Source organism: Corylus avellana, chromosome ca4, assembly GCF_901000735.1.
Source record: "Corylus avellana chromosome ca4, CavTom2PMs-1.0".
In the NCBI taxonomy this organism is placed as follows: domain Eukaryota; kingdom Viridiplantae; phylum Streptophyta; class Magnoliopsida; order Fagales; family Betulaceae; genus Corylus; species Corylus avellana.
In genome coordinates this window covers 8,069,775-8,088,799 of record NC_081544.1, presented here as the reverse complement: position 1 = coordinate 8,088,799, position 19,025 = coordinate 8,069,775, and the positions used below count along the sequence as shown (strand labels likewise).

Here is a 19,025-nt window from a genome sequence, read left to right as displayed (position 1 = left end):
ACTGCAACAACAGAATAAACACCTTCAGCCATATAGGAATATTATCAGAGCTAGGATTCACAACAAAATTGAAAATAAGTTTTTGAATGATTCTTAGATGTTGTACATTGAAAGTGAATTTCTTTATTTATTTATTTATTTTTTAATCTAATCAAAGTGGGAGAGGGGAAAAAGGGGATATAAAAGAACATTTAGTTCTATTTTGATACATGCACGAATGAATTGAAAATTAAAATATGTTAAGAAAAAATTATCATATAGTGTCTTTTCTTTTGCATATATTTTCTTAACACAGAATGGTTTCTAATTCTATTATGCATACATTGGTTTAAAGTTCAATATTAATATATTTATTATTCAAGCTTTGGCCCCTCACTCATTCTTGTTTTAGCCCTATCGATAACAATTATTGATTCGGACTGAAAAGTCAAACAATATAATTTCACTAGAAAATAGATGGAAAAAAAATCTTATGACATGAATCCTCAAAAGCATGCACGTTCCTTTCAATTTTGAGCACATGCAAACACGACATGATTGACAATGCAACGGCACCGACCGCCGCGTCCTATTCGTTAAACTAGACAATATATATCCACCCAAGAGACAGCTTGCAAATTTAAGGATTCCCAACCACAAGTTTGCCAAAGCCGAAAAAAAAAAAAAAAAAAAAAAAAACTTCTATTAGATATAGGGCGTGATTCAAGCACGCCGTGAAGGAAATTTTTTTTTAAAATATTTTAATGCAAAAAAAAAAAAAAAAAAAAATATTTTGCACGTGGCGTGCTGAGCACACCGCGTGCTCCTTTCATTCACCCTTAGATATATATGTTCTTTGAGTCTTGTTATGCGGCTGCTTGGCGTCAGACATATATTAAAATAATAATAATAAAAAAAAATTTGTTATTTTTTTTTTAAGTTAAATTTTTATGAGTTAATAATTAATTTTTAATATCTCAAAATTTGTTTTTGGATTCAAAACTAAAACCTAGAAGTAGAAGGTTAACGCTTTAGGGATGGTATCACCTAAAAGGGATTTGATCATCCTAAATTTGGTGCTAATTCCTCAAATTTGATACTAATACCTCAAATTTTGATTCTCCTTTAATATCTCTCTTCTTCTATTTAAAAAAAAAAAAAACAATCAAAAACAAAATATCTAACGCTTGGGTGTCTCAATTTGGCAACTGAAAATCTCTATTCAATCTTTTGTCCCCCACTGGCTATTTCTATTAGACGTGTTGCTATTTGTCCCCACAAATCCCAGAAAAAAGAGGAATCTAACTAAATAGAAAGGGAATCCTTAATTATACGATGGATACGAGTTGAGAATGTCATGCCTATAACTAAAACAAATCCTGCACTTCATTATTCCTCTTCTTCACTCCCGCTGTGCTTCTGAAAACTAGGGTTTGCTTTGAGTTTCTTGGCTAAATTTGGAAAAGTGCCTCTCTTTTTTCTGTTATATGCAAAAATACCCATCTTTCCTTTTTTTCCTTTTTCCTGTTTCTCTCTCTCTCTCTCTCTCTTTCTCAACATTAATTTTTGCTTGTTGTGAGATATTTTAGGCAAAGTTCACATCTTGTGCATTTTGACACGTTTTTCTCACTTTCTTTCGTATTTTGGTTTTTTTCTAAAAAAAAAAATTGGTTCTTTCTTTTGGCTTAAAAATGGTAATTTACCAACTGTCATATTCCAACTCGGGCCTGCAGAGCAGCAGAGTAGCCTTCTTTCTGCAAGAATGACGAGGAGGAAATTAGAGATGAAAAAGATCGAGAACACGACGGCAAGGCAGGTGACTTTCTCTAAGAGGAGGAGGGGGCTGTTTAAGAAGGCTCTAGAGCTCTCAACTCTCTGCGACGCTGATCTGGCTCTCCTTGTCTTTTCTGCTACCGGAAAGCTCTTTGACTTCTCCAGCCCAAGGTTTCTCTCTCTCTCTCTCTCTCTCTCTCTCTACTTATAGAAACATTGGTTTTCAACTTTCATGTAAGAGAAAAAAAGAGAGACGTCAATAAGTGCAAAGCATTTAGGAACATATTTTGGGGTTAAAACAGTTGATATTGTACAAGTGCAAAGCATTTAGGAACATACTTTGGGATTACAACATTTGATTTAGAAGACAATTAATTGTCATCATAAATTAAAGCCACAAAATTGTGTTGTCTTGTACTTACCTTCTTGACTAAGGAGAGTATCAAGACTCACAATAGGAGACTCAGTCACCTTCTTGGATTCACTTGAAAACTCTTCCTTTCCAGCAACAAGTTATAGGTGCAATAATAGTGCTGAAAATTCTGATAAAACAACATTAATAAAATAGAAACTAACTCATGAAAACTTTGGATACCATGAATAGACTTTGAATTTTCAAGTCAAGTCACTTTTGTGGGCCCATATGTCTTTGCTTGTCCAAATTGGTTTTGGAGTTAACGTTTGCAGCCAACAGGACATGTACTACTCCATGTTATATTTGGATTCCTTTCTTAGCCAACGTGTTGTGTCCTTCTTAGTTCTGGTTTTGGAGTTGTTGCCTTAACAGACTTTGAGCTTCTATAAAAGGAAAACTTTTTGACGGGGGCAAGTTGGAGAAACATATAGGAAGAGCAGCTTTCCTCACTTTGTGTAAGAGAGTTTTTCGTTTGAGAGTAAAATTTGGGTGTATTAGGGCTTTGAGTTTTGAGTAGCTTTCTCCATGTTACTCTTTGTACTCTTATTTTTTGATAGTAAATTTTTTTTGGGTCGTCTTCTTCAGTGAATGTAAGCTTGTTAAGTTGAACCACTTAAATCTTGGTGTCTTATGTGATTAATTTATTTTTCTATTTTGTTGTTTTCTACTTTTTTGGGATTTTAAATTTTATTCTATCACAACACAGGCCAACTTGTGATTACTTCCACGTTTCTCCAATACATCATAATTCCCCCACTAGAAATCACAAAACCCAAGAACACCAGGCTGGTTGTGCAAAAGTGCTAAAGTTATAAAAAATTTGGCGAAAATGCAGTAAGTGTTGATCAATCTTCTTGCTTGCTGTACATTAAGATATCATCTAAGTAAACAATAAAAAATAGTCCAATAAAAGGTTTAAAGACATGATTCATAAGGAAGACAATCCTAGTGAATAACATGAAGCTTACACTCCTACCGAGTCCGGGAGACAATCCTAACCTTTCAAAACGGAAGGGTCAATCTCTCTTGGCAAAGCGGGAGTTTATCACGGAGATGCTAGCCTCGAAGATTGTGTTTGTGTTGTTGGCAAGGAGAGCAACACCGACGGAGTGGTGCCGGAATCAGTTAAAGGGTTGTTGGGGGAGTTTAACGATGTGTTCCCAGCAAAATTACCCGAGGAGCAACCACCTCTTTGAAACATTCAGCACCAAATTGGCTTGGTGCCCGGATCTAGTCTCCCCAATCGAACACACTACCATATGAGCCCCAAAGAGCACGAAGAGTTGAGGTGACAAGTGGAGGGATTGTTGGCCAAGGGGCATATTTGAGAGAGTCTTAGCCCATGTGGAGTACCAGCTTTGCTCACTCCCAAGAAAGATGGTTCGTGGATAGCCGAGCCATTAACAAAATCATGGTAAGGTATAGATTTCCTATTCTTCGGTTGGATGATTTGTTGGATCATCTGAGTAGGGCGACGGTATTCACAAAGCTTGACCTGAAGAGTAGGTACCATCAAATTCGGGTTCGGCAAAGTGATGAGTGGAAGACGGCCTTCAAGAGGGTGATGAGTGGAAGATGGCGTTCAAGAGGCTTTATGAGTGGCTGGTCATGCCCTTTGGGTTGTCTAACGCTCCTAGCACATTCATGAGGGTGATGAACCAAGCATTTCGGCCTTTCATTGGGAAGCTTGGTACTATGATGGTACTAAAATCATGAATGAAGCGCCTATATAATTACCAAAACTGATAGTCCCTCTGAGAATTCTAAAATCATCCTTAACTACAATTAAAGAAAAGTTTACAAGTTCCATTAGCACAACTATAATAAACAACACATGCAATTATGATGGACAAGATAATTGCAGTGGTTGATGTGACCAAAAACACTGTATTATTATCACAATCGTTATTATGACAATCAAAGAGTTGTATATTCCTAAACATAAGAAACTTTACCATCTTAGAAAGGCTAATACAAACCTTTCCTTTCTATTCCTCAATGTGTGACCATTTGAGTAGAGGAAGAATACTCAAGGAGGGGAATCTGAGACGCTACAAGTATCTGGTAGTTTATTTTACTCCTGTTGATGGTCGCTTGAGCAAAATTATGATAAAAGTTTCACTCTAGTATTCCTCGATGGTTGCCTAAGCGAGATGTTAGAGAGATAGTGTGTGATGTCATGGGCATAGGCACAATAGCGATTTATTATGTCAAACGGCCGCATTTGCCTCAAGGTCCATCTCCAATCCAACATCTAAAGATAGTCCAACTATAAAAGCAACATATATTTCATAGGTGGAAAAGTATAACGCCCCAGTGAAATTAGTTAACTGGTAATTGACCTCATGGTTCACCTCTTAGCCTTATTCATTTCGAAACAAGACTCATGGATCTTATCATATCTGAAGAGAGATTGTAGAAAAATTCTAGCTACATTAAACATAGATCAAGAGTACATACATGGGGATGTTGATAAATTTGTAGGCTTTCATAATGAACTGTCATGGAAAACTATTATCCCATGTTGCTTTTGTTGTATATTCTATAGCTTGCAAGTAACATCTTAAGTCATTAGCACCAAATCTGAAGTCAAAGTCATGCTAAGTGAAGTTTACAATTGTAGGTTTAAGAAATATCCAAGTTAGAAGTCAACAAATCGTCTGTCAATCAATATAAATAATTTGAGGGTGCATAGATGTGCTATAGAAACTCAGTTGCACATATGCTTCATATTGTAATTTTATACATAATTGGTCAGAGACAGCAGCATATATGTCAATATGAGATATACATCTTCAGTCATCAGCCCGAAGTTTCTTTGCTTGGATCTTTTAGAATATATATATGCTCATGTGAAAACATTATCTATCTTAAATTTTAAGAAGAAAAAAAAAACAGTATATTTTAGAATTTTTTAACTTTATATTTACTTTCATTTTCTTCTAGGGAAACAAAGGAGGGAGGATCTAAATCACTATTCATTTGTTGTTTAAAGTATGCAGCAGGTAATTGAAAGACGACAAAATCTGCATTCAAAGAATCTCAACAAAATGGACCAACCATCTTTGGAGTTGCAGGTTAGATATATACTTTGTAATTGGTGAATAATGTCGCTTTTGATGTTAGCTAGAATGTAATGGCCATGCATATTAGAAAGCATATTTATAACTTTGATGGATTTACCATGAAAGATCCTAAGTTTCTATAATTGCACCATTGATCTTATATATCACTAGTTCAAGTATAAGCCTACACACTTACCCCCATTGGTACAAGTAGATTGGAAGATAATATTGCGACACTAGTCATCCTCCTTACACTTACAAGGTGCAAAACACGCTCTAATCACAACTAACAAAGGACTCTCTTCTCCTTGGACAATCTCCTTCTCACATTCTTCCCCAACATCATAAGTAGGTTGTTGTGCACTATCAACCAAATTATCACCAACAAGCTTCTTTGATCCAATAAATAATCCCTTACAAATAGCAGACACATTTCCTACAATCAGCCATCCTATGTCCAAGCTCACTACATTTGAAACAACGTTATGGTGCATTATTAGAAGCCGCCCTATTAGGTTGCACATTCCCTTGCCCCTTATTCTGTGCAAGTGCTGAAAAAATATTACGATTAGTAGGTGCAGGGTTTGTTCAACTTCTACCTCCATTAATTTTTCCCTCCTACTACACTCAATGATCTTCTAGACAAAACTTTCACTAAATACAAGACACTTTAATAAGCTTAAGATACATTAACAGGATCAACGAAGTTCAAACAATCTTCAAATTTTTTCCTCATGCATCCCATGTACCTTGATACCAAATGATCGTCCAATTCTATAAGATTAACGCACGGTTGCAATTGATTAATGCACGGTAGCAATTGTAGAACTCCATGGTGTATTCACCCACAAAGCGCCTTCCATGTTTCAGATTATGAAGCTCTTGGTACATCGTTCTCCCATAATTATGGGGTAAAAATATTTAATTTGTTCTTATATGCTTCAAAAATTTCTCCCAACTATTTATCTTTAACTTTTTGGGCGAACTCTACTATGTTTCAACTGTTGCCACCATGTAGCAGCTCTTCGAATTTAATAGCCATGATAGGAACTCGCCTATCATAAGGGACCTCGTTGAAATCTAAAATCTCCTTCACAATGGGTTCCCAATCTAGGAAATCTTCTGGCTACAAACAACCTTGGAACTTTTAGTATGTCAAGTTTGAACTTTGCCTCTCATTTTCTAGTGTGGTTGGACACCAAGGGACACTTCCTCCTTTCTCCATGCCCCACATTGGAGTAGTTGGAACTTCCTTGACACTCTCGTCACCATTGTCCTCTGTGAAACGCGAATTTGATTAATGGTGATGCCCGTTAGCAACAGCAAAGGTGGGGAGTTGGTCAACCAATGCATCAAATTGATCAAATCGCTCTTACATTCGCTGCAAATGTGTCTCTAGTTGCATGCTCATTACTTGTCACCTCATTGCTTTCATACACATCGCCAATGGCTGGAAGGAAAGTAGTTGGGCTCTAACTCCAGCTAATGTCGCGTGGCATAGTGAGAAATGGAATATTGAAACACAAAACTCACAACCCTTCTATACATCATAGAAAATGCTAAGAAATTTAGGAAAAATGATGAAAAACTTTTCATGAAGTACTCTTATTGATAAAATGATAATAAAAGACAACTTGTCTGCATCAATTTTCTTATGAACTAAGCTTCTCAGGTTCAATAGCCTTCCTTGCACAAGAACAATGTCACTGGAGCCTCATCTTTCAAACGGCCTTATATCTAATGAGGTCAGTTGATGTAGCATGGTGTAGTGGTTCACAAATAAAAGAAACACACAAGTCACAACCCATCAACAATACCAAGAAAGTTTAAGGTTTTGAGGGAAAATAGAAGCAAATTCACCCTTTGTAAGTTTCTTATTGAAAACTGAGAATGAACAACATAGCATGGGGCAAAATAGGAGAAAAATCAACCTTTGAATATTTCTTTATGAAAACTAATGAAAAATACACATAATCTAGAACCAAAGCCATCCTAAGTGAGTTTATATAGAAAAACAAGTTTAAACCCTACTAGGAAGGCAAAATAAAATGGAACTTCTTACTCGCATTTGAAGGACAAAATTCTCGTTCGAATGGACCCTTGAGATTAAAGTTTGCAGTTGAACGAACTTCAACCAGCTATCGACCTAACGTCTTGGGTTTTGTAGTTTGCAGCATTTGGTTAAACTGGCATCAACCATCCATCAATCGAGCTTCTGGGGAAGTCACCTCAATTAAACGAGTATCGACTAGCCATCGACCAAGACTCCCTAGAATTCTGTCCTAAACTCATCCAACAGGCTTGTTTAAATGGGCTTGGGCTCTCATTCGAACGCTCACGTCTTCTCCAATTTTCTTCATGAATTCAAACGTTGTCTCATATGCATCATCCTCCCTGGGTTAGAAAGAATTCGCCCTCGAATCTGCATTCTCATCATATGAGTCTCCCTTGTATGGGACAAGATGTTGGACATTGAACACATCGGATGTCTTGATATGGGTTGGATGTTTCAACCAGTACGCATTTGTATTGATCTTCTTACTATTCACCAACGATTCAATCTTTCGAGCAAAAAGACTGTTATACTCCCCAACCAGTAATCTGTCTTTGGTCAAGAAAACTCACACAAAATCACCTTCCTTAAATTCAGTAGCACGTCTCATCTTATCAGTAATTGCTTTGTAGTTGGTGACAGAATCTTGCAACGTCTAAACTATAGCGTTGTGAACTTCCTAAATCTGAGTAATAAGATCTTCAACTTTAGCATTCACCGGCTTCAAATCAATAATAGGTGCTAAATCCAACGGTCCACGAGGATTAGCCACATAGACAATATAGAAAGAATTAGGGGAAACTACCTTTTGCCCCCATGAACTACAACGCCTTGGTACTTTCCTCCCATGAACTGCCAACTGCACTACTTTGCCCCCATAAACTACCATTTTGTGCCCAAAACTCCCTTTCATCCATCAAAGCCGTTAGCTCAGACGGTTAAAGTGACAATGCGTTGTAATTCATGGGGGCAAAGTGACAATGCGTTATAGTTCATGGGGGCAAAGTGGTGCAAAATGACGGGTTGGCCGTCTGAGTTAACGGCTTTGACTGACGTTTTGGACACAAAATAGTAGTTAATGGGGGCAAAGTAGTACAGTTAGCAATTCATGGGGGGAAAGTGTCAAAGCGTTATAGTTCATGGGGGCAAAAGGTAGTTTCCCCAAAGAATTAATATCGACGCTTCTGTTTATAAACCAATTGTAAGCGAACTTTACTTGAAATAATTTTTGATTGTAAATCTATACACCACTCGAAAATACAATTGAGCTACATGCACAGCATTGGAAGTTTTTTTGCATGCATTAAAGTGAGTCATCTTAGAAATCACACCACTAGCAATCACCAACCACTCATACAACCCCCCAAGCATTTTAAACGTGGTCTTCCACTCATTCCTAGGATGAATCCGAATTTGATGGTAACAACTCTTCAAATCCAGCTTTGTAAACTCTTTAGCACCACTCAATTGGTCCAACAAGTCATCCAATTGAGGGACAGGCAATCTGTACCTGACTATGATATTATTGATGGCTTTGCAGCTTCCACACATTCTCCAAGACCCATCCTTCATGGGTGTATGTAATGGTAGAACTTCGTATGGACAAAGGCTCTCTCTAATATGGCCTTTAGACAATAAGGCATCCACCTGACGCCTCAACCCCTTCATGATCCTTGGGACTCATGCAGTAATGTGGGCAGTTTGGGAGATTAGCTCTTGGAACCAAGTCAATTTGGCGTTGTATATCACTAAAAGGAGGTAAACCTTCTGGCAAATCTTCTCGAAATACATCAACAATTTCCTCGAATAAACCCTTCACCAATTCTGGCACTGCTTCTCCTATACTACTTATTCACCCAAACAAGACAAAGACTACTCCTAAGGCTAGCATCTCATCCACAAATTCCTTCCTTGCTAAGAGTAAACATCCCCTCTTGAAGGTTTTGGCTTGACCTGGTAGGAGTACAATCTTCACGTTATCAAACATGAAGCTACAAGTGTTTTTCTTCCCATCATGCATGGCTACCTTATTGTATTGGCATGGTCTACCCATTAGAAGATGACAAGTAAAAGAAATACTAATGTGGAAATAATAAGATAGTGACACAAGTATCTACATGATTCGGTCTATGACCTACATCCACAAGATCAAGAACTAAGGCTACATTAAACTCTTATTTCTCTAAGTATTATTTACAATATAACATGCTCCTATTTATAGAAGAATCATGTTCAATACAAATAGACTTCTACTCTAACAAGGTTAGTTAGGTAATAATCTTTAACTATTTATCTGTAACTCGATGATAGACTTCAAGTGTGACCTAGTGATAGTCTTGTACTGTGACTATTATTCCTGAACTCCATGATATACTCTAATATTCCCCCTCAAAATCAAGGTGTAAACTTGTGAAAACTTGAGTTTGTTCTTTGGTCGGCAACGGAGGCCGAGATGGTGATCGGAAACTCGTTGGAGTTAGTGGCAACCAAGGTAGTTGAGTGGAGTTGATGGCACCGGAATTGAAACATCGGCTGCTCTTGAACTTGAACTTTGGCAATTGTGGCCGGCATTGGCTACTATGGCCGGGATTTGAATTTCGGTAACTCATCTCATAAAACCGGTTCAATAAGAGAGGGTTGCCCACTCCTTATAAACATGCCCAAGATGTTGTTCACAAGCAATGTGGGATTTATTCCTCAACACCCTCCCTCACGTGTTGGCCAATATTTTTTCTGGTTCTTGTCACGGCATAAGTAGTATGAGCCCCCATTCCTCTTGTGGTAGGCTCTGATACCATAAAAGAAATACAAATGCAGAAATAATAAGATAGTGACATAGAGATTTACGTGGTTCGGTTTATGACCTACATCCACAAAATCAAGCCCTAAGGCTGCATTAAGCTCTTATTTCTCTGAGTGTTATTTACAATATAACATGTTCATATTTATAAGAGAATCATGTTGAATACAAATAGACTTTTATTCTATCAAGGTTAGCTAGGTGATACTTTTTAACTATTCACCTGTAACTCAGTGATAATTTTCAAGAATGACTCAGTGATAGTCTTATATTGTGACTATTATTCCTGAACTCCATGATATACTCTAACAACAAGTACCCATGACAAAAGGATCATCGTACAATTCTAAACACCACAGATGTTGTTGAAGAACACAAAAATCCACATATAAAGACATCAAAAGCCGCTGGAAACCACGAAAAGCAACGATAATTTCCAAACATCATTGTAATAGCCATTGAGCACCATAGAGAATGTCGCCGACCACGAAAACTACAAGAACTAACCACCACGAAACAACACGATTTTGACAAGAAATTCTGACAGAGATGCCGAGAATTTGCAAATTCAGCAACCCTTCCAACAGAAAGAGAAGGTGGCAGTAGGCAATGGCAATGAACTTCAAATTGAAAATACTGGTTCCACTCTCCTTTTCACTCCTTACTCTTCCTTTAAAATGACCAATATATAACACTGTCCACAAGCCTCAGCCAACCTACTTTGTATACAAAAATTTTGTTGTGATAATTTTTGCTACTTGATCATAACCTCATCTCATTATTTTACTAAGGACCTGCTGACCCATGCAACGCTCTTGGAGGAGAGGGGTGAAAATGGCTTGTATCCACTCAGGCTGTGAGGGAATCTTCACAAAGAGACCAAGACTTTTATAGCTTTCTTAGGAATAAGGACCACCTCTTTAGTGTGGCATTTTAGACTAAGGCATCCTTCCTTAGAGATTGTCAATAGAATTGTTAAAGACAAATCTCTCCCTGTTTCCAATTGTGATGTCAATAAAACAACTTCTTGTGTTTCATGTCAATTAGGCAAAAGCAAAAGACAGCTATCTCATGCTTCTAACCGTGTCTCTGTTAAACCTCTTGAACTAATTCATAGTGACATTTGGACATCTCCTGTGCAATCTGTCAGTGGCTATAAGTACCATGTAGTTTTTATTTATGACTGGTCTAGATTTACTTGAATTTATCCTCTACATCATAAATCAGAGGTGTTTGAGAACTTTGTCAAATTTAAACTTCTTGTCGAAAACCAATTCTCCACTAAAATCAAACAACTCCAATCTAATGGTGGAGGAGAATATACATCAACTCAGTTTCAATCTTTCTTATCTCAAAATGGAATTGTGCACAAAAAGTCGTGTCCATATACCTCCCAACAGAATGGCTTAGCTGAACGCAAACTCAGACACATACTTGAAACTAGCCTCACTCTCCTAGCTCATTCTCATCTCTCCAATAGGTACTGGGTAGATGGCTTCCTTACAGTAGTCTATGTGATCAATAGGTTACCCACATCTATCTTACAAAATCAGTCTCCTTACTCCAAGCTCTAAAACCGTGATCCAGATTACCAAAAGCTTAGTCTTTGGCTGCTTATGCTACCCTCTTCTCAAACCCTATGGCTAGCACAAGTTAGAGTATAGGTCAAAACCTTGCATCTTCCTATGCTACAATTATGCCGGCTATCTCTAGTGCAGCAGCGACCTCACTTGACCCAACCCCAACTGCAACTTGAGCATCTGAAACCTCATCCTCTACTGCATCTGCAACATTAAATGTAGACACCAACCACCCTTCCCCTAGTTCCCATGCCTCTCCCTCAATAACCAACCCTGCAGCCTCACCCCCTGCCAACACACCTGCACCATATGCAGTGTTCCTAGGGGACTGCCTTATAGCCTGGAGTGCAAAGAAGTAGGCTGTTGTTTCAAGGTCTAGCACTAAAGCAGAGTATAGATCACTCTCCATCACTACAACAGAACTTTTTTGGATTAGAATGCTACAGAAAGAGATCCAAGTATATCTAGCTGCTCCTCCAGTTCTCTGGTGTGACAACATCAGTGCCTTAGCATTAGCTTCTAATCCAGTCTTCCATGCTAGAACCAAACACATAGAGGTTGACTACCATTTTGTTAGAGAAAAGGTGCTTAATCGGGGTATCTTACTTAAATTCATTTCTACTCATGATCAAGTGGCTGATTTATTTACCAAAGGACTCCCATCAGCTCAATTCCTTGCTCTGAAGTCCAAGTTGTTGGTGGTTGCTCCCCCCATAAACTTGCGGGTGGGTGTTAAAGTATACCAAGCTATCAAGGGCTTGAGTGCAAGCAAGTAGGCTGGCCAAGGATCGAGCACACATCCAGTGTGCTTGAGCGCAAGCAAGCAGGTTCGCAAACAAGCAGGCTTGCCAAGGATCGAGCGCACATCCAGTGCGCTCAAGCGCAGACTCGTATGCAAACGATCCCAGCAACTGCAGTAAAACAGAGAATCGATATGGAAAGATTTGGAGCATTCCACGACCACCTATGACAGCATCCAGAGAAGATTTCCTTAAGAATACAGCATGTAATCTAATCTGTTCTAGAGGGAAAGTTGCACAATTAGAGAATAGCTTGGACAGCAAGGAAGGATACTAGAAGATTTGCTTAGTATATAGAATATCTTGTAATATTTGATTATGTCTGGTATTGTTCTCCATTAGGTCAAATTGTAGTACATATACTACTTCATTGTACATATACAATTTATCAACTTTGAATATACCTTTACAAAGTTTTTCACATATGTGGGGTTTAGACCAAGGATCCTAAAGGCTAAACCTACTCTAATATCATATTCTAGTTTGCACGAAAAGTTTAGAGAGAAGCTGGAGGCTCTTTACTCCTCGTGTAGCCTCACATACTTTATTATTTAGGTCGAAAAATATTACAATGACTAAAATACTCACTTACTGTAAACCATAACAAACTCTTCTAATTAACAACATTATTTACAATTTTTTCCAGTCTTATTTCCTTAATTTGTACGTAAACGTTAATGCAATCCTAAGGAAACATGATTCTGAATTGTTTATTAAACTGTTATCTGAAATTTTTATGAAACTTTTTGAAACTTACATAAAAAAGGAAAATCGTTTCGTAATATATGAAAGCTAGATGTGTTTCCTAGAACAAATTACTTGTAGCAATTTCAAAATGATGAGCCCTTAAATATCTAACCGAAGGCAGGAAATGCCTACATATTAAAAGTGCTTGCAGACATCATATACTAAAATTCTTCATGAATATTGACTACTCTTTGTGCCCTTTTAGATTGACAACAGTGCTAAAACCTTGTCGAGCAATGAGACCGTGGAGAGGACTCATGGAATGAGGTAGTGTAACGACATTGCTACTGTTTGTGCCATTTGTGAAACTAAATTAATGGTAGAATGATTACATCTAACAGGCAGATGATAGGAGAAGTGCTCCAACGATTGAATGTAGAAGAACTACAGAAACTAGAGGAACTTCTCGAAGTAGGCTTGAGCCGTGTTTTAAATACAAAGGTTTGTCTCTCTATGTTGTCTCTGTTTGCTGGCATTATAATAGAGCGATGAAATTTCTGTTAATGTGAGAAGCTTTTACGTGTTTCAGGATGAAAGATTTCTTGGGGAGATCAGTGCCCTTAAGCGGAAGGTCATGTCCTAAACTTTAAATTTTTTAAGACATTTCATGCAATTATTATAATTTCAAAAAATATAGAATTTAAAACATCTTCATGCACATATATGTTGATGCAAGTCCACAAAAACCATATTGGGGACAATTTGATTTCGTTTTTCCAAGGTCTTTGTATGTGCATTGGCTTTTATATGTCGTTGGGTTTCTATGTTGTTGGTTTTGTTCTCTTGTCATGTGTTGAAAGTTCCCTTTAAATGCAGGAAGCCCAACTGATGGAGGATAACCAGTGCCTAAAACAGGTATCAGGTGTTGAATTTCTTTGTGTTTTCTTTGTTTCCCTACTTTCTCAGTTGATGGGAGATGTTTCTTTCAGCAGATGGAGAAGCAGTTGAAAATTAAAATACATGCAATTGAACAAGGTCAGTCATCTGAGTCAATCATCAATATTTGCAGCTCATCTTATCCTCCTCAACACCAAGACAACGAAGACACTTCTCTTAAGCTGGGGTAAGTTTGCAACATTACACAACACTAAGTTTGTTTATAATATTAAGAATTCAATCACTTTAATTTAAATTTTAATATTTAGGGACCTCATATTTACCCAACATACAGTTTTAGCATATAAGCATATATAATATGAAATTGGTGGTTTCAGTGATATTGGTTTCAACTCATCAATAGCCTTGGTTTGTGACAAAATGCCAAGACATAGCATACTATTTATGTTGGTATATCTTTCGATTCCTTGCAGGTTACCTTTTCCCTAACTGACGTTGAAAGATAAAGAAGACATGGATACGCATTGTCTCAATTGAAAAACAACATTAGATGTCTAAGTATAGATGCTTAATTTATGTTATGGAGACTAGGCAGAGCCTTGGTCTAAGTATATAGATGCTTGATTATGTTATGGAGACATACGCAGAGCCAAGGGTGGGCGAGAGGGAGCAAATCAATCCTCCCCTAGCTAGGTATCCCACTTTAAAATATTGAAAAAATAAATGGAATTCTATAAATTACTCACAGGATCTTATTGACTTTTTAAAGCATTGGAAAAACAATAAGATTCTAGAAATGGAAGGATCTGGCTTCCCACTGGTTACATACAGATGAACTGACTTATTTATGGCCATAAATCAATATATGTTTCCCATGGGAAACATATATTGGAATTGCAGAGTTATTAAATAATTAGCTTATAACCCGCGTAATGCTTCTTCATTATAATTTAATTATAAAATTTAAAAATATTATAATCGTACTTTTCATAAGTATTATGAAATTTACTTTTCATAATTGTAAGAGGAAAACTTGAATTTTTCTTAATCAAAACATTAATGTAAAATTAAAAAGAATCTCTAATATTGTTGGTGTAATACTTATTAGATTTCAACACAAATAAAACTCAAAATTATGAACATTCGAAAAAGTACTTTGGTTGTAGAAAAAAGTATGCGCAAGATTCTTTGTTATGGTTTAATGTCAAAATTTAAACACATCTCTATCAAACTTTTCATTATAGGTAGTAAAAAAAAAAAAAAAACTATCACATCCTTTTAAATAAAAAGACATGCTAAAGGTTATACACCAATAAATTACTCAACATAATGACACACAATCATGCATAGAACATTGCATAAATGTATAAGTCGCATAAAATTTTACTATCATAAGGTCTTTAACTTTAATTAGTTTAATCCATATAAATTAAAACGTGTTAAAATCTTTGTTCCTATATGCATAGTTTTAAATGAAAAATATAAAGAAAAAAAAAATAGTGAAAAGAAAGCTTGGATTGTGATTATCAAAGCATTTATAGAAAGTTAGTAAGAATCATTAATATTATTAGTGTTATACCTGTTATATTTCATACAAATTATAAAACCCACATAATTATGAGCCTTAAAAAAAGTACATAGCAAAATAATAAAAAATATTTCAGTCAACAATGCAATCAAATAATCATCTCACATTATATTCAATCTTAATTATCTCTTAGGTGTTTCAAAGTTCCCTTTTAGAATAATAATCAAATAAATTTTTGCCTTCTTTTGCTTTCAAAAGCATAAAAAGTACTTACAAAAAAAAATTGAAAATCCGGGTAAATCATACAAATAAACAAAAAATCTCATAGGCGAATAGATGCATGTTATATTAAACAATTAACGATTTTACAAACTAATGGACACTAAGCAAAAATGATACGCATCAGACAAATATCAAATAAGAAGCATATTATATCAAACAATTAACAAGTTTACAAACTAATTGACACTAAGCAAAAATAAGCCCCAAGATGACCGTTGTGATTAATTTTACACTTTGGTTTGGACATCGAATACATAATTTCTCGTAAAATGCTAATCATATATATATATTATTAATAAAGTTTATTTTTGCTAATGAAATCAAAAATAAATACCTAATCATTATGTTGAATAAAAATCTGACAATCTATACAATTAATAATTAATATACAATTATATATTTTTAAAAAAAAAACCAAAAATAATGCAATGAAATTTTTGATTAATAATCTTTATGCCTCTTAAAAAACCAACTGAACCCATGCAACTTAAGTTTTTTGAACCGGTTTTTTATTATTTTTGATTAATAATGCAATGAAATTTTTTTTTATTTTGTTCCTACATCATATCAATTAGTTCATCTAATTCAACTATAACATATAATATTATGTTATATACATATTAAAGTCGGATGTCCCGAAGAACATATAGATATTAAAGTGATTAAACATAATAATACATAATAATTTGATTTGTATTATTTGTTTCCTTATTTGATTTTGACATTAATAATATGTAGTTTATTGAATAATTTATATATGGAAAACTCTTCAAATATAATTAAATGTCATTAATTACACTAATTTAATGACCGGTTTTTTAAGTAAAAACTGGTTCACAAATTATGCCTTAACAAACCGATTTAACATTAAAATAAAAAGGGTTTACGCCACATGTCGCAATATTAAGGCACTTCTGGAGAGTGATTCGGCTTTTATATATATATATATGATATATATGATTCCTATTCTTTGATATATGATGATGATTCAAGATTAGAAGCTTAGCAAGTCTTAACATAATCATCAAATTCATGTGTGGTGATGGATGATAAGTTTGACATATCCTTCGTATGATTACCTTTTTTTTTCTCTTCACTTTTTTCTATTTAGTGCGGAGAAAGGGAAACATATATATATATATATATATGAAGTGCCTTAAAATTGCGATATGTGGCGTGAACCTATTTTTTTTTAAATGCTAAACCGGTTTTTAAGGCATGATTTTTTAACCGGTTTTTTTAAGGAAAAAGCGGCATTAATTAACCTCATTAATTGCGTTAATTATATTTCAAGAGTTTTTCATATATAAATTATTTAATAAATTAAGTATTATTAATGTCCGAATCAAATAAAGAAACAAATAATATAAATCAAATTATTATGTATTAATACGTTTACTCAATTTAATATGTATATTAAGCTACTAACAAGAAGTCGAAGAGGCTAAGGATTCTTCTCTCTAGGTTTTCTCTCTGAAACCTAAAGGTGAAGCTTTCTCTCTTATCACTTTGGTGAGAGGTTGTGATGTTTGTCTGGAACCATGAGTAATATGACAGACGATCTAACTGACTAAAGGGAGAGGTTCAACCTGTTGGACTTGGAGTGCGTGGGGGTTGATATCCCGGAGTAGGAAATTGATTATGTAGTGTCTCTAGGGTCGTTGTGCGTTGTAAGGAAACTGTTGGCAGATTGGATAGTAGGGATTCTAGGGAAGGAGATCATTAAAACCCTATTGATCCGAGCATGGCATCCGATAGGCTCGGTAACCTTCAAAGCCCTAGGACCAAACTTGTTTCTTATTGAGTTCGAGCATTCCTGGGATAAATCCAAGATTTTGGAAGGACGCCCGTGGAAGTTTGATGGGCATTTGTTTTCTCTGGCAAATTTTTATGGGGTGATGCCTCCTTACCAATTGGAGTTTGAAAAAGTGGCCTTTTGGGTTCGGAATTTCAACCTTTCCCTGGGATGTATGGGTAAGGAGACTAGGCGCCGGATTAGAGCAACCGTTGGTGAGGCGGAGGAGGTTGTGGTGAATGACGATGGAGTTGGGTGGGGTGAATTTCTGAGGATAAGAATAGTTTTAGATTTATCCAAACCCTTGTCTCGGGGTAGATTTCTCTAATTGAAGGTCAAGTCAATTTGGGTGACCTTTCGATACGAAAAGATCCCGAAATTTTGCTTTAACTACGGTGTGATTCATCATGGCAATAAGGTGTGTGCAATAGTGGGAAATAAGTGGCGACAGGGGAGGGATAACGGACCTGAATTTGGCCCATGGTTGAGAGTCAAGTCCCCGAACCGAAGATACGGAGGTAGTAGCTCTTGGGATCGAGGAGTGAGGAGAGAATCAAGAAATGAGTAGTGCAGCCACCAGTTGGAGAGCGAGCAGGGTGATGCTAACAGTGGATTCACCGAGACGGGTGGTGGCCGGAACTCCACCAGACTAGTGACACCCCCGGGCGGGGATGAGGGTATTTCGAGTTTTCACAAAGTTTGGGTAATCTTAATCGGGCAACCGATGATTGCACAAATCCTCCACAGTTTGGTATGAAGAAAGTATCCGCAGGAAATTTAGGAGATGAATTTTTGGCAAGAAACAAACCACTCCAAAAGGTTACTAATGAAGATTCTAACCAGTACCATCATTTGGGGGATCCGGTTGAAGTAGCAAGTAATGAGGAAAGAAATAATGGGGGACCATCAAACATTTATATTGGTCAATGGGATCAAATAAGGGAAAAGATGGTCTGGAATGTAATGGAGGGAAATAAGGAGGGAACCATTAAGAAGATGGGTCTGGGTGAAGCCACATCACCAAGCATTAGGCACGTGACTGAATTCAAGTCAATTGGGAGGAAGTTGCTTGCAAACTCTACTGGTGCGTCTCTAGGCCGAGCTAGTACTAAAGTCCCTGGGACAGCTTCTTTACTTAATGGGCCTATTACCCAACCTATTACCCAAGTGGGGAGAAAGAGACGGGGCTGCGATATTGGCACGAAGTTGGCAAAACCAAGGGTAGGGACTGAGGCTCCAAGTCATGGGAATGAAGACAACTCAAGCAGGAAATGGGTAAAATCTATGGAGGACTTATCTGGGAATGAGATTTTCGATATGGTGGCAGCTATGATGCAGCCCCGCCATTCTCAATGAGTCTTTTGAGTTGGA

At 36.5% G+C, this 19,025-nt stretch overlaps 1 protein-coding gene across 5 annotated transcripts in view; it reads left to right on the top strand.

The window, feature by feature from the left end:
* Positions 1-1,357: 1,357 nt before the first annotated feature.
* Positions 1,358-19,025, top strand: part of LOC132177801 (MADS-box protein JOINTLESS-like) — a 29,469-nt gene continuing 11,801 nt past the window's right edge. Inside the window, exons 1-8 of one of the 5 annotated variants that reach the window (XM_059590261.1) lie at positions 1,358-1,410; positions 1,713-1,923; positions 5,163-5,244; positions 13,418-13,479; positions 13,554-13,653; positions 13,742-13,783; positions 14,029-14,067; positions 14,142-14,275. In XM_059590261.1, coding sequence (XP_059446244.1) covers positions 1,742-1,923; positions 5,163-5,244; positions 13,418-13,479; positions 13,554-13,653; positions 13,742-13,783; positions 14,029-14,067; positions 14,142-14,275 — 641 coding nt within the window. In that variant the 5' untranslated portion in view covers positions 1,358-1,410; positions 1,713-1,741. Of the gene's footprint in view, positions 1,445-1,700; positions 1,924-5,162; positions 5,245-13,417; positions 13,480-13,553; positions 13,654-13,741; positions 13,784-14,028; positions 14,068-14,141; positions 14,276-14,522; positions 14,832-19,025 lie in introns of those variants that run through there. The other 4 variants (XM_059590262.1, XM_059590264.1, XM_059590263.1 and 1 more) reach the window with 4 other exon arrangements.